The sequence below is a fragment of the Mus musculus genome, chromosome 6 (assembly GCF_000001635.26).
Source record: "Mus musculus strain C57BL/6J chromosome 6, GRCm38.p6 C57BL/6J".
NCBI classification, from domain to species: Eukaryota; Metazoa; Chordata; class Mammalia; order Rodentia; family Muridae; genus Mus; species Mus musculus.
The window spans coordinates 34,155,551-34,180,345 of NC_000072.6; the positions used below are offsets into that span (position 1 = coordinate 34,155,551).

Genomic DNA, 24,795 nt, shown 5'->3' on the forward strand with positions numbered 1-24,795 from the left:
CGGCAACAGCAGGTTGTGAGATAGTAAGTATAACCCAAGCGTCCACCCCTGTCCTGCCACCTCATACACGAGTCATGCTGCCGTGCGGCCGCAGACACACTACATTTCCCGGCTAGAGGCCTTTGCTATTTGGCTTTTGCTCTAGAGTTTTACATGTCTTAAGCTCTATTTTGAGACAAACGATATGCTCTGTCTCTGAACAAAGGTGTTTAATAGGCAGTTCTCTACATTCCATGGAGCCTGGTCCTTGGTAAAATGGCTTATTTGCCCTTTTAAAACCTTTACAGTCCACATGCTAAACAAACAAACAAACAAACAAACAAATGGCAAAGAGAAATGACTTTTATAAAGAGTGATTTTATGGATGTATCCAGAGATGGTCCTATTAAGGGGTTAGCTGGTGTAGGGAGGACAAACAGCATATGTGTGCTCTTATTTGTAGCTCCTGAGCTTTGTAGAGAGACATGAAACCACGGTGTGTATGCGATCTGAAGGTAGAAGGCAAAACTGTTCAGGGGAACAGCAGGACCTAACACGGGGAGAGGAGAGCTTGGGGGAAGTACTCAACTGCAGGGAAGTGTCCAACCACAGGGCCCTGTGCAACAAGCATACACAATGAGAAGGAAAACAGAACCTTTAGAAGGGCAATTTTACAAAACTGTAACTAGTGCCGGTTACATTTTCTTCTGTCTACTGCACGGCAGGAAGCAGCTGGGGCACTTGCTAGCTTGAGCCAGCAGAGCCCGCACTCTTATCTGTTCTTACATCTCCTTCAACAAAACCCACAAAGGGATACACATTCTGAAACCCTAACCGGTCCAGTTAGATTGTATCAGCCAGTCTCAGGGAACTACAAGCTGTGTGCTACTTCTCCCAACATAAAAAGGGAAGCTCTAGGTAACTGAAGGTTATAGCCTGTTAGGAGTAATCAGAATGGAGCCTCAAGAGCCCCGAGGGACAGATTCTTCTGTTAAACTGGAAGAAAAAAGTACTTTTTATTACTGTCTTTTTAAGGGGGCTTTTAACACTTGGTATTTATAGCAACATTGGTCCAGGCAACCCCACATATTTCAAAGTAGCTACAGAGCTTCTGGGACTGTGAATGGGTTCACATCTAATTCAGGTCTTTGAGAACAGACCATTACCAGCACTGGGAAGCTGTCAATGGCCAGAATGACAATCAGTCTGCAAACCTGGGGACTTAGGTGGAGAAACAGTATCTGCATTTAATGTAACAGAAAAAAGTCTTAACTGCCTTCCCAGGGGACCCAGAGGATTAGGACAGTTCTCTTTGCCTTCCCAGGGGACCCAGAGGATTGGGATAGTTCTCTTTGCTGCTGCTGTTCAGACCCATCAAAGAGCATCTTCAGAGGGTGCAACAAAGAGCTACAGTGAGCCGAGGAGATGGAGAGCCACTCCTCAGTCTGAGCACAGTCAGCACATAGTGGAAGAATGGAAGGCTGTCGTCTGTGCGAGAGAAACATTGTGTGTAGCTGTTTGCAGAGGAGCAGATGGCTAGGTGAGGGTAATGAGGGTCTGGCCCTAAGTGGGGACGAGGAAAGAAAGCAACACAATGTTCTTGTTCTTCAATCACATACAATCCAGCTAAGGGCACACAAGCGCCACATGCTGTGTGACAGGGTTACTCTTCCTCAAGGGGATCCAAGAGAGGACAATCAGACCTTCAGAGTGATCAGCGGAAAAGAGCCAGGCCTGTTTCTGTATGTAAACATGCTGTGTCATGCCACCTCCCAGGCACACCCAAAAGCAGTCCCATATCTATGGAACAAGAAGACTTCACCCTGCCGCAGCTGGGGTTTGAGCACACTCACGCCTGTGTATCAATCAATCATCATCGATGACTTGACAGGTGACAATTCTCAGAAGTATCTTCTGGCTACCAGGTCTTAACGCCTCTCACAGACACATATTTGAAACCCACAGGAGTCCCATGGAAGTGTGTGGCTGGGTTCACAGGGGCAACAGTCTCTCAGGGTGCTGAAAGAGTGAGCTGTATTGGGCCACACTTCCTTCTCCATCTCCGTAAACAGGCCAAGGGGCTTCACGTGGGAGATGGAAGGAAAGGTCTCCCTCTTCTCGATCCACTTTCAAGTTTTCTTCCTTTCTAATGTGCAATGAGCGCTGCAGGACTGCTCTAACTACAGAAAGCAACAGGTGAAAGAAGTGTGTGATCTTTGCATTGACTAATCAAATAACGTGAAATGTGCGTGGTGGGATCCAGCCGTCTACTCCAGCATCACCGGCATCCAGCTCACAGATCTGCTCATGGGGACAACTGCTTCTCTCCCAACACCAACACGCTGGAGGGAGTCCGGCCTCATCACTCCTGGGGTCTAATTTTTCGCATGTCCACTGGATCACTCAGTGCCTGATTGTGCCTGGAATGTTGGCTGTGCTGCAAAGTGCTTAAGTGTGCAGGGGTGACGGGAGGAAAGAGGTACATAGCAAAAAGGCATCGGTAGCAACAAGTGCGACACAGGTAGAAAACTAGAAGCTCTGAGACTTGGAATTCAACAAATATGGTTCTGATGTTCTGGCAAAGAAATAGAAAAGCAAATGCAGAGGCTGCCCGACGGTCTGCCTGGTAGCCTTGCTTGTTTTGTTTATTCTATCTCAGGGATGCCTATGTGGAATCTACAAATGCAGACTCGTGAGAGCAGATGAGTCCCATCCTTTTGGAGGAAGCTCTGGAGCCTTTCTGCTTCAATACTCTGGTAATTTGGCATCAGCTAAAGTGAAATGGTGGCCAGACCTGCAGCAGAGGCCGCTCTCACATAACACCGTCTGTCTGTCTGTCCCAGGCAGACCTCAGTCCTTCTTGTCATCCTTTTGCAGCTCACTTTTTGTGGTCCCGAGGTTTTTCCACACCTCTGTGTACATTAAGGTTCCAATGAAGACAAACGAGGTGCCCAGCCAGTGCCACATAGTGAACTGGTTCTGGAAGTACAAGATAGAAAAGATGAGGCTCACAAACTTGCGCAGAGTCACAACCAGTGTGACGGTGAGGGAGGTACACTCTGTTGTAAGGATGAACACACCCCGGATGCACACATATCTGGAGGAGTGGTTAAGGCTGTTCTCTGTAAACTAGGGTTTAGGTTCAAGTCCTGGCTTCAACTTGACATGCTGAGAAAACAGGAAGAATGCTGTGTGGACTCTCCTTAGCAGGACTTGCCGAAGGACTCTGGCCCTGCCATTCCTAAGCCCATTACTACGGATTGTCCTTACAGTTTATAATGAAGGTCATCTTGAACTGAATGCCGGAGTGCCACTCTCGGGAAGGGGATCCTACTCAACTTATTCTGTCTTGTCCTCAGGCCCTCCAATCTCTCCTGAAGCTCTGTATGGCAAATCTATGTGGTTTCAGGGGAGGCACTCAACCGCCATCTGTTTCAATGTTTTAAAGATGCCACGACTCATATAGTAGTAAGGTCCTTCTACTAACATAATTACTTTTAAAGTAGTCTCAATTTGAAGTTTGTTTCAGAACCTTGCAGCGACTTATAATAGTCATGAATAATAACTATTTTCTAGGATACCAGGAACCCAGGCAGGAATCTCAGACTATTTCATAACATAACCAGCTGTAAGCAATCCACGGAGTCCTGTTTCCTCAGTGGGACCTATCTGACCTTCTGCACCATCAATCCACGGAGTCCTGTTTCCTCAGTGGGACCTATCTGACCTTCTGCACCATTACTCTCTTTCCCTCTACAAAGGGGCTTCATGAATGGGTTTATCTGTCTCCAGCTTACCATATAAATCAAGGCAGAACCCAAATTCATATCCCCACATTGTTAGAATAAACAATCCTCTGCCAAAGCAACATGGGGACAGACATAAAAGAGGACTAAAGGATACTGAGTCACGACATTCATGAGGAGGTAGAACCACATGACGGGCATCGTCACACCGATGACTGGAACTTGATAGAGTTCTGCAGAGGCAAAGAGATGACACAATCATGGCGGCATGGACAGACCAAGGTTATACAGGCAAAAACAGGGACGGGAACTGCAGCACCGTTTCCCTTGAAAGCAGCTGGCATGCACGTCTCTTCCCTACCTGCTCTCAGTCTGTGCTAACCACAGGAGTGGGGCTCCATGGGGATCCCCAGGATCTCCACAAACCAGGACATTAATAGTGACAAGTGAGGTCTTGTAGTTCGGAGCCTCGAGGTCCCTTTTACTACTACTTTCATAACACATTTCTAGGTCAAAAGACGACAGACACAGCACCAGCACAGGCAGATCAGGCCCAATGTGGTATACAATGCATTTCCTTACCTGTGCTGTGTGCAACAGACAGCCTTGATTTAAACAAGACTTTTCTTATTGTCTACCTATCTACATAAGTACTTTTAGACGATCAGGTTGTATGTGTGAGGTCTTTCCAGGGGAGTGACCATCCATCATCAACTTACTACATAGTTGCCCTAAAAAGCAACAGCCCATCTTCATACAGACACTTCACGCTGGTTTCACATTTCTTCTTTTAAAATGTTGTTTGTAATTACTTTATCTTGTTTATTTAATCTGTAGCTAGGAGACAAGCCCTGTCATCATTTTGCTCTGGCGTGCTTGGCGCCGAGGCGACTGGGACCTGTGAGCAGCTCTGCCTTTCACAGACAAGATAGAGACAGCCAGGCTGCCACCCCACCTCCCAGGGCTCCAACCCAGCTTCGTACCCAGACTCAAAACACACAATGCCAAAGGATATTAGGAGAGAGCGCGGGAAGCTCTCTCTCGCTGCTGCAACTACTGACTAACAGCCCTGTTTGGACGCCCCGGAGGAGCAACGGCTCAGACAAACATGAGATAAGCCGTGCTTGAGCCAAATGTCAAAGTGAGGCTTTGCCTCAGAAACTGCCGGCGAACACTGCCACATGACCCCAGACTTACCAGACTTATTGAACAGGACAACGTGGTCATAAATATCAGAGGCCAAGAAGATGAACCCGGGAAGTGGAAGGGCGTGCTGTGGGAAGAAACGGATCACACAGAGGTAACTGCAAACTCACCGAAGCACAGTTAGGGTAGCTCTACAACGACTCAAGCAGGCCAGGGAGCACGAGCGCCCCCTAAGGTGAGGTGTCTAGTGCCTCTGTGCCCTCCAGTGACATCTTATGGAGTCTGATGGTCACCATGGAGAAAGCACATGGAGTAGGGTCCTTCCCTCTACAAGGGAAATGGGGACCTCAGCACACAGACATTGTGCCCAAAAGGAGTTGCTACATACTATATTTGGAAATTACAAGGCCCACACAGATCTTAAAGGATTTAGAAACTAGTATGAAAGAGATCTGAAGACAATCTATGGACAAGAAACAAACAAATGGTGAGAAGAGGCTAACGAGGAAGAGAACATAAGTGCCTGACAACCTCCATCTCCCTCACACCACACAAGGTCAAATCAAGTCACAGCGACTCTTGCTGAGCTGTCACTGTGCTTGCCATTGCTCTCAAGGAAAGATACAAAGCAGGCAGAATGTTTACCATTAAAAATCCCCAGCCACAAACTCTAGCGCCAAGTGAATGTGTCCACCTGCCTGTTGGGATTAACTGCGCATGGGAGGAACAGTCCCCAGGCCTTGGAGGACAGTCGGTTCCCTGGTCATACTCCAACAGCAGTAAAGAAGGGGAGGAGGAGAGCTATAGGAGTGCCTGCCAGGTGACCCTTTACAATGAAGAAACTCAGGTACAAGCGGTGGCCTGAACCATCACACGACTAAAGCCCCTTTGGGAAACTCAGGCCCTGAGCCCCCAGCCCCAACTGCCCCACTGATACCCACAGCCCTGACCTGTTGCCCTGTGTCTTATGCTTCCCTTCCAGCTTTCTATATTGGTTGAACAACTGTACCTACAGGAACTTTGTGGGCCTTGGTTCCTTGTCCTTTAAATGTTCTATGTGGTTGACCATGATCATCTCATATGAATACCTGCCACTCAAAATACACACTATCTGCCTGCTTAAAGTACTTCAGTGTTCTGTCTAAAGGCCGGTTATAAACACAAACACGGTCTGTCAATCACATAGCATTTCATTCAGCACATCCTATCACGAATGGGGAAGTTCCCCTTCCCAGAGTTTAAGAAGTTGCTTACATTATAAAATAACGCCTCCTTGGAGTGCTTCCCAAACTGTCTGTACAGAGTCTCTTGGAAGATGCCCATTCTTGCCGACATCAGCAGAGCGAAGGTCAGTGCCGCAATACCTAAAAAAACCATGGACCAGGTTACTACAAGCCTTCCCACCTGTTTTCTCCAGGTGACAGTGTAATTTATATACACTGTATACAACTAGTTCTGTACCTATCATAGACTTATATATAAGATATGCAAACTTTAAAACCACAGTGCTTCCATCGACTCCTCTGATTTCCCGTGTCCCCATCCTTACACTCACTTCTGCACACTGACACAGGATGAGACTGTCCACACTTACTTCTGCACAATGACACAGGATGAGACTGTCCACACTCACTTCTGCACACTGACACAGGATGAGACTGTCCACACATCTTTACACGTTGCTTTTCTCAGGAGGTCCTTCCGGGCCTTCCCTTTACATCCCTGATTAACTGTGTTTTCAATGTGATTTAGGTTCTCTATATCACCCTATCATGCGCTTATACCACATTTAAATGTCTTGATATGAGACCAGTTAGATTTCCGGTTATTTATTGAAATCAATATACACAAAAACTTGAAATGCTACTTGCTTCCTTAGGATAAACTTTCATAAATGGAACTGCTGAGTCAAACGTTGAAAAAAAAACAACAACAAACCTTCAAGACCTTAAAAAAAAACTCAATACACACTATTTCTCAAGAAAGGCAATCAATTCACTCTGCTAGTGGCTTGTATGAAAATGGCTGTGTTACTCTAGTTTCACACAGTGACAGCGCCATTTACCATCTTGTCAAAACCATAAGTCAAAAGTTAACAGTCATCGAGTGTGTGTGTGTGTGTGTGTGTGTGTGTGCATGCGTGTGTGCGATCACTATATGAAGAAAGTATAAGATTACTGGACATTAATTTTCCCCCAGGAATTGCATATTTGTATGCTTTGAGAATTTTCCCATTGAGTAAGTACTTTCCTAACAGTACAGAGACCTTTGCTTCGAAGAACAGCAGCTAAAGGGTTAATGAATGTCCAAATCCCAGGTAAGGAGGGCATGCTCTCCTGCTACCTTCTTCCACCCAATCAGTGTGAGCCTGCTCCTGCTCCTACCACACACACTGGAGTGTCCCCTCCAAATCCACGTGAGGATGAGGCCCTGGAGGGGTTGTCTAATTAATTCCACACAGAGATACTTGTATTTTTAAAACTTCTCATGAGAGTTGACTTGGGAACACTGCCATATGGAGCAGTTAACTTAGGAAGAAATAAGCCCCAGAGTTAGAAATGCATCCCTGGGAAATTTAGAGTCAAGAGTTCTAACACGCCCTTCTTTTACAGGTCCTTCTAGACACGGACTGGCCGTGAAGAAACAGAAGACTCCCTCCACAGTAGTCCGGAGGAGAAATGCAGACTTTTCTCTCTTGTGCCAGGGACAACCATGCCTAAAGAGTCAACACTAGCCTCTTCGTTTTTTGAATACTAAGGTTCAGAGACGTATTGGTCCCAGGTGCCACTCTCCTCCTTGGCATAATTAGTTTAGCCTAAACTTCTTGCCAAGAAACATGTCCCACAGGAGAAGACTCAGCAAACATAAGCACAGAGGTCATTAGCTTTTCGTAAATACTGTACTTACCTAGTAACCACCATGCAAAGGCCTGGAATCCATCCTTGTCACTCAAGCCGGTCTGGACAGTCTAGGAAATAAGAAAACACACCGTGCACAGGGACCAGAACTACAACGACGAGTGTTTCTGCTCTCCACCTCCTCCCGTTCACCTCTGAGCTGCGTCCTTGTGTTACACACGCTCTCTAATCCCTTTCATTACTCACAGGTGCCTAATAATCGGCCCAATGACAAGCAGTGAAGAGAAATGATTTAAAGCTGATTCTTACCACCTGCTTTGCTGACATGAAAGTGCAAATAAATATCCCTGCAGACACCAGGGCAATGGAGGTATACTTGAACATACTGTATCTGAAAAAATAAGGACAAGACACCTTAGGAAAGGAAACAACATCTAATGGGATCTACCACCGGGAAGTATGCAATTCAAGTACAAAGCTCTTTAGTATCACTGGGGGATACTCTCCAGTAGTTGTCTTTAACAGTTGTTGACCAGCAGACTGTTTTATCAGAAAATGAAAAAGAAAACAAAACCAGAAAACAGACACACACCCAATGTCACATGACGCTGCATTCTGCTCTGCAAAAACCAATAATTCAACCCGCCCAGGCTTCACCAGTATCTGTGCCTTTCCAGGCCTAAAAGCCCAGAATTGAGTCTTCATACACACACTATTCAAGAGGAACAAGAGATTATCAGACACAAGAGTCAAAACTTGGGGAATAATGTCCATTCTCCAGGAAAGGTATTTCATTAAAAAAAATCTCAATAGCTTAAATGGTTCTGTAAAGTGTAGGCAATGCTGGATAAATGGAGGAATAACAGATTCGTAGAGGGTAACATAATTGGTGACATTTCACATTAACTAAAACTGTATCATTATGAGCCCCTCAGAGTCTCGGTAATCAAGGAAAAGGCCCCAGGAAGGATAAAAAGAAATTAAACTCACAGAATGAATCACTGTTTCTTTTCTACTCCAGTACATTGTACCTTTTGATTACAATGCCTCATCATGGGCCAACTGGCTATGAGGCTGAGAGAGGCATGGGGGAGTCCACAGAGAAGTGAGGTAAGGAAGAGGAAGGGGGCTGGCTGGGAAGAGGAAGGGCTGAGCAGGAGCAGGAGATGGACCAGAGGGCACGGGGATGAACACACTCAAAATACGTTATGTTATCTATCTCTATTTACATATAAACATATATATAGCTATAGATATACAGTTGTATACATACATATGTGTATGTGTGTATGAAATTATAATGTACACAGTTAATTACATATACATAATATAAGTTAATAGATCCTTATATAAGATATATGAAAAAATATAAAATCTTATGTATATGAAAGTAAGAAAATAAGCCTGGGGCACAGTTTGGTGACAGGATATTTTCCTGGCATGGACAAGGCCCTGGGTTTAATCCCCAGCACCAGGGAGGGAGAGGAGGAGGAGAGAAAAGGAGAATGAGAATGAGAATAGAGATGATAGAGAAATTCCTGCTCTGTGAATGGTCAAAGGCTCAGACTCAAGATAACAGAGTCCGAATAAACTCTTAGGGGAAACAGATGCTGAGAAGAAACCCTGACGGTGTAAGACTGTATCAGGAGACTATAATGCTTTACACACACACACACACACACACACACACACACACACACACATCTTCATCTTAAACAACATCAACAACAACAACAACAAAACCGTGGCTGTTTACTGTGTATGCTTAAAGCAAAGAAGACTGCAAAGAACTCACACGCAAGAGAACATACCTGGGGACTCCAAGGTCTCTGGAGAATACAGGACACAAGAAGCAGCCTATCAAGATAGGACAGCTGTCCTTGTTTTGATACAGCCCTTGTAACATAAAAACTGTAGGTTCTAGACAAGCATACTACTAAAGATGTGGTGATGCACATCTTTAATTCCAGCACTTGAGAGGCAGAGGCAGGTGGATCCCTGTGGGTTCAAGGCCAGCTGGTTGACAAACCTAAGTGCCAGGTCAGTCAGGGTTACATAATGAGACTGTCTCAAAAACAATCTCAAAAACAAAACAAAACCCCTTTAGGGTCTGTCTCTGAATGGGTGGATTTTTTCCCTACCCTAGAGAGCCCTAATACCAAGACACTAGGAACTGGACAATTGAAAACATGGCATCACTTGCACAACTGTGGTTTTAACAGCGAAGGTGACCTTGCTGTGAGAAATCTTGTAGACTCTCTACTGTCTCTCCCTAATGTCCCTGCAGAGAGGGTTGAGGCTCGAGGGGGAGGTGGGTGCTTTGATAACCCATCCTAGGCTGTTCTGCCATTTCCCACCCGAGTCCTACCACACCACTGGCCACAGTTGAATGACCCCAACTTTCTGCTCCTTCTTCATGTCTATCTGGGTCTTTACTGGGAATTCTCTTAGCATATAAAGTTAATTGCTAGTTCATTACACTGATGAGCATCTTATGTGTGGTGAATGTGTAGGTTAATGGTCAGAGTGTTTACAGCACTGTGAGGCCCTGGGATCTAGACCCAGGAATGCCAAGAATAAAAACAAAATGGACAGCAAAGCACTGTCTAGAACAGCTGCCCCTCAGACCTACCATGCACACCCTGGAGATGCTCCATATCCACACTCTCCAAAATGGGTACCACTTGCCATGCACGGATGCTCGGTATCTAAAGTGCAACAAGCCAAAGTAGGGAAACCCTGCCTTTTATTTTGCTTAGATAATTTTAGGTTCACATGTGGAGTCGCATGTGGCTAACGGTGACCATACTGCACGGGGAAGTTCTATGTCGACTAATTTTAGTTTGCAGAGCACTGAAGATCCAGTGATAATAAGAGCTGTTTGGCTCCACAAGTAGCCACAGTGAGAGTCTCCGACCTGGTCAGTTGCCTTCGGAAAGTCATGATTACCCATGATTCTTAGAGAAAGAAAACAGGAAAAGGCTGATGGCCAAGAAGAGTCCTATCACCAGCGTGGGAAGAGGGAAGGTGAGCAATACACAGAGGTGGCCTGGAATGTCACTTCCATATGCAGGACATGAAGGTGTGCTGTTACCTTTTCTTCAAAATGATAATTCCTAGAATCATGTTGGCAATCAGAGAGCCCTGTAAAAGACAAGGATGGAGGTTTTAGTGCACTAGGCAAAAAACCATCATGATTCATGATGGGTAGGAAAACTGACAAAGGAAAACATGGAGTGAAGGATGAAGTCACTAAGACAGAAATAAAACAAGAAAATCTGTCCTGTGAAATAATAAAATCACTGCAAGACACAATATGAATAAAAATGACCAATTCTTGGGGCTGGAGAGATGGCTCAGCAGTCAGGAGCACTGGCTGCTCTTCCATAGGTCCTGAGTTCAATTCCCAGCAACCACATGGTGGCTCACAGCCATCTATACTGGGATCTCATGTCCTCTTCTGGCATGCGGGTGTACGTGCAGCTAGAGCACTCATACATAAAATTAATAAATAAGTGTGAAAATTGGTCAGTTCGCACTAAAGTCATAACACAAGCTATGACTAGTAGGGCTAGGTGATATCTGAGACCTACTTCTGTCATATTTTCCAAGTATCTACTGTATAAAACTTCTAGTGAGCTTTTCCCCACCTCCATTCTTAATAAAAAAAGGCATGTGGGGATCTCCCTCTCCTGTAGAAAGGTGTCAATCAACCAAGTGGCATGTGGCAAGTTTTTGAAGCTCAGGCCATCTCAGTCACTGTAATTATTTAATGCAAGCCCCTGTAGGAACAGGATAGTTAATCCTATAGAACTCTCAGGCAACAAGATAACGATATTCCGGTCAGCACCCATTTTGTAGACTGTTGCAACTCCACCTACATGTCCCTTGCCGTATTCCCTGCTCTTCTGGGAACACTCGGCTCTCATTCATACACGAGCTACAGAGCTCATCATACATGAAGTACTCAGAAGACACTCCATCAGCAACTTTCCCGCCAGGTGTGGTGGGACAAGCCTGTAATCCCAGCACAGAGGACACTGAGGCAGGAAGATGGAGAGTTCCAAGCCAGCCTGAACTACAAAGCAAAACACTGCAAGGCAGAGGGTGAGGGAAATCAAAAACTTGATGGTTAAATATGAGCTCAAAAGCAGACAGGGGAAGGAAAGAGAAAGTAAAATTCCCACACAATTTTTAATTTCATTAAAAATATTATTAAAGATATGTTAATCCTGAGATAAACAGAAGTAAGCCATTCGCTTTCCACTTCCCCAGGTCTCTGTCTGCCTTACGTTGCAGATGAAAGCCATCCATCCTTCACACACTGTGGGCAGGCAGCACTTACTGATCTGAATATCATATGCAGCGGCATGGCGATGTTCAGGTTCAGGGCATAGTTGTTCACCACGCTGACAGTGAAGAACATGGTTACCATGATGGCATAGTACCTGCAATGACAGAGAACATCGTGCAAATCCACTTTTACAAGAAACTCTGATATAGAAGGAAATACATGTATTCGCTTTACAAGACACTTGGAGTACATTATCACATAAAGCCAAAAATGTAAGTACATATACAAATCCTTGACAAAGTCAGACTAGCATGGGGAAAGTCTGAGCCATTGACTATGTTTAATGTTGCCTAACCAATAGCAAGAGAGTTTAAGTGAACAGGTAATCCTTTTTAATATTTAATTTCCTTGTAAATATATTTCATAGGCCTCTGGAGAATGACTACCTTAAATCTATCCTATACAGATATGTATATAATATTATTTTTTCTCAATTTTGAAAAAAAAAGACCCCAAAGATTTGCTAAGTCAAGATTATGTTCAGCCTAGCTAACGTGACAATTATTCTGCAGGCTGAGCCAGGAGGCTACCCCTTGATTTGAATAGAATTTATACTTAAAATCAGAGTATTTTATTTTATTTTATTTTATTTTTGAAAGGCAAGGTCTCTCTGTGTAGCTCTGGTTGGCTCTATAAACCACGGTGGCTTTTAACTACCAGAGATCTGCCTGCCTCTGCCTCTTAAATGTAGGGATTAAAGGCAAAGGTGTGTGTCACCACTGCCTGGCCAGAGTCTTTGTCATTTCAGAATTTTATCTTAAAATTAGGATAAAAATTAAAGAAAAAATATCCTAGGGGCTGGAGATGAAGCCCCTTTGGCAAGAGTAACTTGCTTAGTATGGATAAGGTCCTGGGTTACGTCGCCAGTGCCACATACAGAGGGGAAACGGGAGGGTCAGGGGTTCAAGGTCCTGCTCAGCTCCACCTCAAGGCTGAGACTAGCTAAAGAGATTCTACAGTGGTGACTCAGAAGGGAAAGGGACACATATAATAAGTAAATGGATGCTATGGGTAAGTAAGAGCAAGCAAACAGATTAAAGCGTTTTATATTTGTGTTTTCATCTCATCTTTCCATGTGGTTTTATCACCTTGTCATGTTCTTGTAGGTCAAGGGATTAAATATCAGCAATTCTAGGATTCATTCAAAAATATTTTTAAAACTTTAAATAAATGCCTAGACAATCAAGAGTAAAAATAAACAATGGTTCTGTACTGTTCATAAAATATTCACCCTTGGGCAGATTTCTGAACAGTTTTGTATCTGCACATCTGAAGAATAAAACAACCCTGAGCCTCACGTTTCCTTTCTCTCTTGTTTCTGGTTAGATACGGAGCTGGGCAGGCAGCCCAGTGGGTAAGCACGGCCCAGGCTGGGTTACCAGTCTGAGGAACTTGACAACTCACATAGAGAAGAAAGCAACAGGCATGCAAGACCACTAGTGCCAGCCTCCTCACAACCTCTAAGTCACATCTGTTAGTCAGTTTACAAGGCTTCTTGCCAAATGTCCTCATGAGGAGACACCACTGGGAAACAGCATTTATCAAGGTCTTTCAGTATAATTAATTTAATTCTTCCATGTGGATACTTACATAACATAGCTTACAAACTGTGGAGATGAAAGACCTAAGCAAAATGAAATAATCTCTGAAGGGAATATGCTAATGAAGATGAGACCATGGGGGACTTAATGGCAGCAAGAGGGACAGGGTGCAATAATGACATGGTAGAGGCCGGCTGGACAGGCTGGTGCACACCCTTAATCTCAGCATTCAATAGGCAGGAGCAGGTGGATCTCTGTGAGTTTGAGGCTAGCCTGGTCTACAATGTGAGCTCAAGGCCAGCCACGGTTACATAGTGAGAGGAAGAGGTAGAGGCTGAAATGGGAGCACTGGTAGGAGACAGTTTAGCCAGCAGGGGTGCTATTATATACACCATGTTACCACCAAATACCCTGCTCCAAGAAAGCAGGTGGGGGAATCCCAAGACCCAAAGCAGCTTAAAAAAAAAGGTGATCAGATTCCCACCGTGATGTAAATGCTGGCCTGCAGGGACAGATAGTTTATTCGGACACTAAACCCAAAGGAAAGTAAGATACTTCTTATTACAGTAACAGAAACTTAAGGTAATGTTAGTAAAACTCAGCAAGCTACCAAGGAAGGCAGCAAAAGAACAAGGATGGCTTGAGTACTTGGAGACATTCACCAGGGACTGTCACTCCCAAGGAAACTGAGTGACACCACTCTCCTGAACACTTGCTACTAGGAGGACACCTCTATCAAGTTGTCCAACACAAGAACAACCGCATTAGGCCTGTGGAGACACCTGGACTGACAGACGGTGGTCTGGCATTAACATTTTTTTCTTAGCTTGTCAATCATTTTCTTTTAATTGAAGTGAAATTCACACAACATAAGATTACCCATTTGTGAGCAAACAGTTCAGTGACATTTAGTGACTTGCCATGCTGTAGACTTATTGCTTCTTTATTTCCAAAAGCCAATTATTCCCAAGGTGCATGACAGTACCATTCTTAGCATGATCAATAATTCTATCAACACAAAGAACGAATACATCAATAATTACTGTGGTCACCCTAGTCCTTCTGACCCTGTATTACACATATATACACTTATCTCCATCACAACTATTTAAATGTGGTGGGCAGGAATTTTATTCTAAAAGTAGGGTTCTAGAATGTAACAGTGTAATTCATGAGACTCATGTCTCCACTGTTACCCAGACTTGAGAAACAAGGAGCTCATAGTTGTGTGGGTACTACTGCTTTTTAGGTTTCAAAAGGACTCCACAAGACTGAATGTGTCATACCTTATTGGGATAGCTGGTGGCTTCCTTCCCAAGTTAGCTTCAAAAAGGAAGCCTTCCACAGCAATAAATAAGAACTGCGCAAACGTGACGATGTTCCCGCATCCTGGATGTGTCCTGCATAGTGAATAACAATGAGAAAAAAAAATGAGGCACAGACTCAGTTAAAGGGCACTACAACCTGTTATATTTACATCACCAAAATAATAGAGTGGATAGGTTTCGGCAGCCCACTTCCTCATCTTGGCTCTCACATCCCATGGATCACACTGGCCAGGTGGTGATAGGGATGTGGCTTTAGACTACCCCCAATGAATGAAAAATAGTTCTCGGGGTGGGAAAGAGGCTTGCTATTTAAATAGGACACAGATAGCTGTGTCTGTACATAAATCAACATAATTGTGTATCTATGTAAGGGTGATTAAGAAAAACTATCAAAAAATGGGTTCTGGGGCTGAGACAATAAACTAAAAATGGCTGAGAAATCCTGCTGCAGCACATGGCAGCTCCCCTCAACCCTTATTGTGGTGAGTCAATACATTAGACAGTCAAGAGATAACCCAGGAATTCAACAGATCCTTTTCAGTGCTCTATGGGAGAGCCGGGAGTCTTCCACGGTGACTATTAGGAGCACATTCCATAGTATGAACACATGTCAGAAAGTTATTTCTGACATCCCTCCTGAGACGCTCTGAAAATCAGTCACAGGATCCGTTTTTTTTTAACTGCCCCTCCCCCAGTTCTGTTCTATCACTAAAGATGTCCCAGGTGAGCATCCAAATTCCCCCTAAGACTAGTATCAACCAGCTTTAGAGTCTGTCTTCATCTTAACCAGAGACACCCACCTGACACCACTGAACGAGGCTCATTAAAGCAGTTATACGTTAATACAGTGCTATCTATTAAAGTCAACTCCATTCTCTACTGGTGCTATGAATACTGAATACTAATGACAAGATATAAAAACTAGACACCTTGAACATGCAAGGTGTCCTAGTTAGGGTTATTATTGCCGTAATGAAACACCATGACCAAAGCAACTTGGAAAGAGAAGGTCTGTTGGGCTTACACATCCACATCACTGTTTGCTATTAAAGGAAGCCAGGGAGGAGCTCAAACAGAGCAGGAACCTGGAGGCAAGAACCGATGCAGAAGCCATGGATAGATACTGCTTACTGGCTTGGCCCCGTGACTAGCTCAGCCTGCTTCCTTATAGAACCCATGACCACCAGCCAAGGAATAGCACTATCCACAATGCACAGGGCCCTCCCCCCATTAATCACTAATTAAGAATTAAGAAAATGCCCTACAGATTTGTCTACAGTCCAATCTTATGAGAGCATTTTCTCAATCGAGGCTCCCTCTTTTCCAATAACCCTAGCTTGTATCAAGTTAACATAAAACTAGGCAGCACACTAGACGAGCACTCTCCCGCTGAGCTACATCCCCAGTGCAAACCCTTAACCGCACCCCTCATGCACAGTAAGAGGCAAGGAAGACAACATCTCCCAGAGCTAGGCTTGCCATCTGGAACACGTAGCTGTACTTAGAGCTCTGCTGCCGATGGAGGTTTCTCGAAACCTAACTGCTTTAGACACAGTTCAACAATTTGCCTTTCAGAGTTACTTGGTTCAAGAGACATGGCTAAACTTTGTAGGAATCCATAAATGATTGCATAAGACATTCATCTCATTCAAGCAAGAAGCTAATTAAAACCATTGGTTAATACAAGAGAGCAGACATTTAACTCTAGGCAGTCCAGGCTGATCTCTGGGAACCCACGGGTCAGGCTGAGCAGGGCAGTGCCAGCCTGTAAGCCTAGCACTGCGGGGGAGTGAAGCGGTGTTCTTCTCAAAATTATAAGGATAAAAAGGACGGGGGCTAGGGATATAGCTCAGCGGCTCTGCCAACTACTTACTCAGTGTGGAGGAAGAAGCCATGTTCCCAGAGAGGTTCACCCTCCCAGACCTGATTTCACTGTCCTGGGGTGGGGCCCTGGGAATCTAGACTTTCAAGGGTTCCCCCACTGGATCCTCACGGGAAAAGGGTGTGCCTGTACTTGTGTGTGCAAGAGCGTGTGTGTTCTGTGCGTTCGTGGCGGCACAGAGCTGAGAACGATGGTGCTCCACGTTGTTTCCTGCTGACATGCAAGAGCACCTTTGTCACTTACTGCGTGGTGTGGACGGTAGTAAACTTCTAAATGCCATTTTCTTTAAAATGGAGACAGTATGAGTGCTTCTCTCTCTGGTTTATTGTTGCACGGATGAACAGGTCCCAGGAAAGCACTTAACACAGTCTCTGCCACATACCAGAAAGGCAATTAGAACCAGGAAGATGACCAGCCAAGGCTCCTACACACAGAGAGGTCTTCAAAATAGTGACGGCTGTCTTTTCTCTGCCTCCCTTTTCTCGTGTGTGTGTGTGTGTGTGTGTGTGTACTGTGTGTTCATGTGTGCATATGGGTGTCTGCATGTGTGGGAGTGCATTTGTGAACATGTACATGTGTAAGCCTGAGGTGCTAATGTTGATGTCCAGAATCAGCCTTGCTGGTTCATCGTCCTCATTAGCTGAGGCAGGCTCTCAATCAAGGCCAGAACTCACAGAGATAGCCAGCCTGCTCTGGGATCGCCTGTCTCTGCCTTTCCAGGCTGGAATTACAGGCACTGCGTGTGAGTTCTGGGGATTAGCGCTCTAGCCCTCACTCTTGTACAATGAGCACTTTAACTGTAAGCCATCTCCTTAGCCCACTGGGTACCCTTTTAAACAATCACACGCAACACCTTTCCCCCCCCCCCTCCCTTTATAAAATGAAAACTATATACTGTTGCCAGGAGAACTCAGTAAGAAAATATGCATCAAGTGTCAAGCATCACACTGGTGTGTCAACACTTCTCTGGCTTTCCCTTCCAGTTTCTACTAAAAGCTTGGGTCAAAGCTCTTACAGGGTAGTTCCTGGGAAGCTACTCTGCACAGCGAAAAGGAGCTCCCAGCAGGCACGACCTGGATCCCTGCCCTCGAGAAAAAGAAAACAAGCACTTGGGAGCCAAGCATGAAAGCAGGAAGAACACAGTGCCATCATAAAATGCTCAGAAGATGGACAGTGTCCCTTTCATCTATGTGCGCGTGAGCTCGCACACGCGCGCGCACAGACACACACACACACACACACACACACACACACACACACGCACGGGAAAAGGGGGGGGGCAGAGAAAGGACAGCTGTCACTATTTTGAAGACTTCTAGCTGTGTAGGACCTACTTGGGGTGGGAGTAGGCACCACTTTAAGCAAATGTGCTCTGGCATGTTAGCATTTGTGTAAAAGATTTAAAAAGCTTAAGCGGTTTAGACTTGTATCCTTCATTTGATCTATTTTCCTTTACTTATCCACAGTTCATGGCTAAGGACATGGAGGTCACATGTACTGTGTTAGGTCAGACTGCATGGCTTGGGTTGGTATATCAGTGCTACTGTTACCAGGCTTTACATGGGCAACCATTACCACCATCTAACTTTAGGGTGCCCCAGAAGAAATCTCACCAGGAATCACATTCCTGTTCTCCCTCCCATGGGGTCCTCTGATAACTCTAGTCTACTTTTTGTCTTTGCATAGGAGGTGCGTGATGCCTTCCTACGATCCGACATTCAACACTCCTTTAAGCTAACTCGGAGAGCATCTTAGGGACACACTGCTGGCACGGCTCAAGGAAAAGGGTTCTGTTAGCTGGAATAAATCGCTTTAAAGCGAATAAATAAAGTTCTAATAAATAAAAACTTGAAATGCTTTCCCAGAATCTTTCCTTCTCTTAAGCTTTATTTAAGACTTATAATCATTAATTGCAGACACCTTCTCTTACTTAGGACTTTCTTTGGCAAAAATTCAAATTTCAATTAAAAAAAAAAAACAAACAAACAACCCAGCAACTTTGAAAGGAATGACTTGGGCAGACGTTTTCACCTCCTTTCTTTCCTGGATATAAAACTTTCTTATTGAATTCACCATCATGTCTTAAAGGGAAAAATAAAATCTTTCAGATTGTTATCCTGATGTTAAGACACACAATACCTTACCTGCTTCATTAGCTCTCTATGTGTATGTGTGTGTGTGTGTGTGTGTGTGTGTGTGTGTATAGCATATACACATATGTATCATGCTTTCAAGGTTGACCATAAGCTCCTTAAGAAGGGAATCAAGACCTCACTCACTACTGTGTAGCTGCTTACGCAGTGCACAAGGTTTGCACCTTATCACTGGCACCAATTCTAGGTCTACAAAGGTCAGCAAGAAGAAACTGAATCTGTTTTTCAACTGGGGGGGAAATGGCTCAACACTCCCTTCTTTCAACAAGTCTTTGCAGCCTTTGTATTTAGAGTTAACACCTGAGTGTTCCAAGGAAGCCATTTAAAAAGCACAGCTTCTGCTTTTCTGAGAAGTTTCTACGGTGATTTCTCAAGATTAAAGCCACAAATCTCAAGATCATATCTAGAAGGAACTTTAAAGGCTATCTGGACGAATCGGGTCGGCTTTCACGGCTCGACAGTGTGAAGAGTTTACTTAAGCAAATCAGGCATACGTTGTTATCAGTCTAATGTACTATACATTGCATTAATAAGCCCACTTCCTTACGTCTTAAGGAAAACCCTCAGTTGTATGCAAAAATGCAGATTTATATATATGTAAAGTTAAATAAGGAATTTGGATTCATTTACAAATTGATCCTAATAAAATTCTAAATAAAAGTTCCTATAAAGAATGAAAAGACTTTATAAAGAGAAAGGAATCCATTTCTGGATACACACAGAACTTTTCTGGACCCTCACAAAAACAACGTACGCCTGCACTGAGACAAATTGTAAGGGAGAAGGCTAGGGAAGTCACCAACGTGAGGTAGGCATTTCTCATTCACCTTCAAAATCCATGGGGATGAAGCTGTTATCACCCACCCCTCTGATGGTTGAGAAAAGTGTTTTAGCCAAGAGCTCACAAGCTAGAACACACAGGTTTCACATAATTTAGTGGCATATTCAATGCAATTATCTGACTTTGTTTCTATAGCTAGCCTGAATATATATCACTTTCTTATTTAAAAATATATTAAATAGATTGAATTCCAAAGTTTTCTGCCTTTGAAGTGTATCCAGAAACTTCTTTTTCATTTTCATCTTCCTGTCCACTCCCAAGACAATCGATCTTCATCAACACTCTGCATAATAAAACGGTAAGCTCTCTAAAAGCAAACTATAACACATACAGACTTGATCATAAATAAACTGCTTACTTCTGAAGGATTCAAACCAACAGTATCAAACAGGATAAATTTCCAACAGACATCACACCATGTTCAAAACTCAAGTTCAAAAATGGAAGGCATCTGGAAATGTTACTGGGCTAGGAGCTTAGACAGATACAGTCCAGCCCATTTTTGCTCTGCCACTTCCAAATAGTGAAAAGATGCCCAACTTTGCATCTGTTTCACTTTCAACAAAACAATGTAACTCTTGGTCACAGGGTTGCCCTAAGCAGTATATAGATAGAAACCTGTAGCTAGTGACTCTGAACTGAGTATTGAACTGTCTGAAAAAGGAGACCGAAGCTCCAAACCTTAAATAACTAACTGGAGCTGTTTAGTCCTAATCGTTTTCCAGTTCATCTCCTGTCTCTTTTCTAACTTCTGCCTACTGAACTTTGCACATAGTTACCCAACGTTATTTGCAAGACACCACACCACAAAGCCAATCCTGTTCCCAATCTACACTTCAAAGAGCACGCTTCTCAACGAAAGACTGTGATGTGCGAAATGCCCAGGGACCATGGTGACAGCTCAGTTGTTATCTGCACCACATCACTCACATATGAGTCTAAGCCAAGTGCTCACAACCATCTATCTCTACGACCAACAAAAACAAATGTTTCGCAAAACATGTCAACACACACACACACACACACACACACACACACACACACACAAAACTTTCTGTGAGAAAAGTTTTGCTCCAGACAGACACGTGTCATTCATTCACTGGTCAGCGAAAGGTGCTAGAGTTGGATGAGTAGTAGTTGGAGAGGGTGCTCCTAGAGACCTAGGATCGGTCACGTGAGAAAGTCTCCAGGCTTCAAACTCCCCAAAGTGTGGCTTGGAGATGCCGACAGCAGCACTCTGGATGTTCCTGTCACCTGGATGCTAACGAATGGAGGAGTGCCAGGGCTGCAGAGTAGCTGACTGCGTGGGTATCCCGTGCAGCGCACTAGGGAGGCGGCCAGGGCTAGCAACCCCGGACCAGCTTCGAGAACCCGGGCGCGGCCCGAGAGGGTCACTCACCGGGCCAGCAGCTCTAGGAAGATCACATTACTGCAGCAGCCTGCGAACACCAGGCCCACCGCGAAGGCCGGGCGCATGGCCGGTGCGGGGCACGGGGAGCCAGCGCGCAGAAAAAGCGCCCTTTCAGTTCGCTACCCTAGAAAATCCGCGCGCAACATCACCACCGCCAGCGGTTCCCTCCCTGAGGGCCGTCTTGATCAACTCTTCCTCCGCAGCTGCCACCGACGCGGCCAGACCAGGAGCTGTAGTTCTCAGTCATACCCGGTCCCATTCATTTGAGGGGGCGTCCTAGGGCTAACCAAACTACATGTCCCAGCAGACCGCGCGCCTTTACGGCAGGCGTGAAAAAAACAGGCAAGTTTCCCCCGAAGGCTCGCGTGAGTCGGTGTCGCACTGCCTTCTGGGAAATGAAGTCCCAATGCTGTTCGTGTTCAGTACCATAAAGGTTGGAATGGGATTCAACGAAATAGCTTGTGTGCTCCCTGTAACTGACTTCTCATTAGAGTATTCTAGCATCTGTAACAACTCACCTGCAACTGAGAGAATGTAGAAATTCCTGTAACATCTAAACCGAATTCTAGGACAACAGCGAACCTAAAAGTTTTGAGATTGAGCCTTGGCTTAAACTGCCTGTTTAGAGCATTGGCTTAGTACTCCACTCTCATCACAGGGGAAGATAGGCCTGTCTTACTAATAGTTGTTGTAGAATAGACTAATACAGTAAATGTATTGCTTTATGTCGTGATTTTTGTAGAGACACTGAACACATGTCTTGTGCTGGCATTTTGCCAGCTTAAGGTGCTCATTAAATATTGAATTTAACTGATAAAAGGCATTCTTTTTGCCATAGTTCTTGTTTCTAGTCTCCTTTGAAAGACAGACATTCCCAATTTCAGAATGCACTAGAGCTTATTGAAAATTCAAAGTTCAGGACCACAAATAAAAATTGTGCTCAGTAACCATCATTTAGAGCATGCAGGCGCCAGGATTCTGATGAGATCTCTGGGTCACAAGTTGGGGAAGCCACTGGCAAGTTAGTTGTGAATCTTGAGGAAAACTTCGGAGTGTTTATGTTTATCCCCTAAATTGCCTCCCATCATGTGGTGTCACTGCTGATGCAATCACACGTATGAAGGGGCACAGTTCTGAGCAGTAGCACTAGTCTTACATAATAGGAAGAAATAGGGCTGTTAATTCATCGCATCTATGAAAAACTGGTCTTGCTAGGTGTACAAACACAGAACACAAAGGCACTGGCCTATGTACATAGTTGATGGTCACCATGCAGTCTTTCTTGCTATTGCTGTTGAATCGGAGTGAACACCAAGAGGCTCAGTAACTGATGCCACAAGACTTCAGCTGAAGGGTAAAAGGCACGTGCTTCCTTTCAACACTTAAATGCTGACGTGAGCATTGTATGTGCGCAGCATATGTCTTTCAGGTGCGCTCAGAGGCCAGACAAAGGCATCCGATCTAGAGCTGGAGTTTCAGAGGTTGTAAGCCATTCCCTGAGTGCTCCAAGTTGAACCTGGGTTCTCTGCCAGAGCAGCCAGTGCTCTCAACCACAAAAGCATCTCTCCCATCCAGGTATGGCCAGTTTTGACTGGAGTGCTTGAACGTTGGCATTCTCAGAGTTTCCCCGGGTGATTTCTGTAGCTGAAGCTGAGAGCTGTTGAGGAAGGGGAAGTACTTAGAGGGACGGAGTCAGTGACATCAGTAGGTCATCTTTAAAGTGTCACCTCAGCCTGATTAAACTGAAATCCATAGGGAATGGAACCCAGGATCATCTGTCATTGAAACTCCAAGGCTGGGAAGCCTCACTTTGACTTAGTTCAGTTCTCAAGCCTGGCTACATGATAGAGCCACATGAGAGACTTTAACAATTTGCTGAACCACGAAACTAAGCCCAAAAATATCAGAGCCACTGCCAACCAAATAAGGAAGACACCTAAGTTTGATGTCTAAGCGGTGACATCTGTAGATGCTTCTGGCTAGAGAAAAGCTGAGCCTTAGCTCTGATTGGACTGGAGATTATTTCACGGCACACAAAGCTTCACTTCTCATCTACCGCTCCCATGCACACACCAAACTTGGAAGTACTTGAAGGGCGTTCTAATCATCTCTTCCTGAGTCTCAGATAAAAATCAAAACAGACTTAAGTAAATGAACGAAGAAGGAGTCTGAGTGTCTGCATATGCTCTGGATCTTCCTCCGTATTTCTGTCTTAACCTATCCCAGTTTTTAGTAAGAATATATTTACTATACATATCGATGACCTGGGCTCTTGTTCAAATGCTGACTCTGGGTTCTTCTACAAACTAAACACAGGTTAAACATTTCTAACAAGCTTTGAGTTCGTGCCAGGTCTCCTGGTCTGTGGGCCACACTCTAGTGAGTAGAAGACTATTCATTAACTCACTCTAGAAACTGCTCTATTCCTGCCCTCACTGGTTCAGAGAATTCAGGCCAACAAAACTATCTGTGAATTCCTTCTTCTCCTTAGCCTGCAAGCATGCTAAAGACCCAACCAGACCGAACCAGCTAACCAACCAGCCAACCAGCCAACCAGCCAACCAGCCAACCAGCCAACCAGCCAACCAGCCAACCAACCAGCAAAAAGCCCCACCAAAGCAAAAGAAAGAAAGAAGTAAGGAAAGTTTATTTTTCTTTTTCTTCATTTTAATGACAAATGTCTTCAAGTAGTAATGAATATTCTTAGTCTACTTTAAAATGCCTTTAATATATTTTTTAGAATTTCATACATGCATACAATTATTCAATCATACTTACCCCTCCCTCCTTCCTTAACTCTTCATGTATCCTGCACCTTAAAAGATTATTTTTCCGCCAGAGAAATGAGCAAATTCAAGCCCAATTAAAATATATATAAATACAGGCTTATTGGGAAACTGCTCTCGGGAGGCCAAGTACACTGGGCCCCAAAGTAGGAGGCTAGGGAAGTTGCCATGGGAAGGGAGAGAAAGGGGAAGGGGGAGAGAAAAAGAGAAAGTATGCTGGTAGAGAGAAGGAAAGAGGGAGGGGGAAAAGCTGAGACCAATGGATAATGAATAGAAAAACCTCCTAGGGAAGGACAGCCCAGCCCCTGGGCTGGAAAGTCCAGGGTTGGGGATGGGATATGCCCGGTAGGGACTGGGGGATGCTGGGAAAACCTGGAGGCCAGGTCTGCTTTGCTGTGTTAAATATGTACCTCCACCCCTTGTCCAGAGCATGAAACTCAGCACACTTGTCCCCCTTCCAACTTTGTATACTCTTATATGAAACCCATTGAAACACATTGATGCGATGCAGTCTACATATGAATGGTCAGGGGCCACCCACTAGGCATGATCAACATACCAGGGACAACACACCCAAGAAAAACTGACTACCCCTCTCCCAGCAGCCATCAACAGATGGTAACGCCTCAGCTAGAGGTGAAGGCTCTTGTGCCCCTAATCCACCAATGCTGGACTGTTGACTGGCTTCATCCTGTGCAGTTTTTGCAGGGAACCACAGCTGCTTTGAGTTCCGGAGAGCAATAATTCTGTCAAGTATAGAGGACACTGTT

At 44.6% G+C, this 24,795-nt stretch overlaps 1 protein-coding gene and 1 long non-coding RNA gene across 3 annotated transcripts; one reads left to right on the forward strand and one right to left on the reverse strand.

Moving 5' to 3' along the window:
• Nucleotides 1-321: 321 nt before the first annotated feature.
• On the reverse strand, nucleotides 322-21,504 carry Slc35b4 (solute carrier family 35, member B4). Of its 2 annotated transcripts, XM_011241421.3 has the most exons (11): nucleotides 21,228-21,447; nucleotides 17,078-17,205; nucleotides 14,911-15,024; nucleotides 12,075-12,177; nucleotides 10,824-10,873; nucleotides 8,039-8,120; nucleotides 7,779-7,839; nucleotides 6,126-6,235; nucleotides 4,923-4,998; nucleotides 3,883-3,958; nucleotides 322-3,076 (listed from the first exon to the last, which is right to left on the reverse strand). In XM_011241421.3, exons 4-11 carry the CDS (start codon nucleotides 12,162-12,164, stop codon nucleotides 2,830-2,832), a joined length of 792 nt encoding a protein of 263 aa, XP_011239723.1. In that variant the 5' UTR covers nucleotides 12,165-12,177; nucleotides 14,911-15,024; nucleotides 17,078-17,205; nucleotides 21,228-21,447; the 3' UTR covers nucleotides 322-2,829. The 2 variants fall into 2 exon arrangements, with proteins under 2 accessions (XP_011239723.1, NP_067410.1); NM_021435.3 differs by lacking the exon at nucleotides 17,078-17,205 and having other exon boundaries at nucleotides 329-3,076; nucleotides 21,228-21,504.
• Gm13855 lies at nucleotides 21,498-23,827 on the forward strand. Its single transcript, XR_868963.3, has 3 exons — nucleotides 21,498-21,672; nucleotides 22,655-22,814; nucleotides 23,731-23,827. It is a non-coding gene; the product is annotated as a predicted gene 13855 (long non-coding RNA).
• The last annotated feature ends 968 nt before the right edge of the window (nucleotides 23,828-24,795 follow it).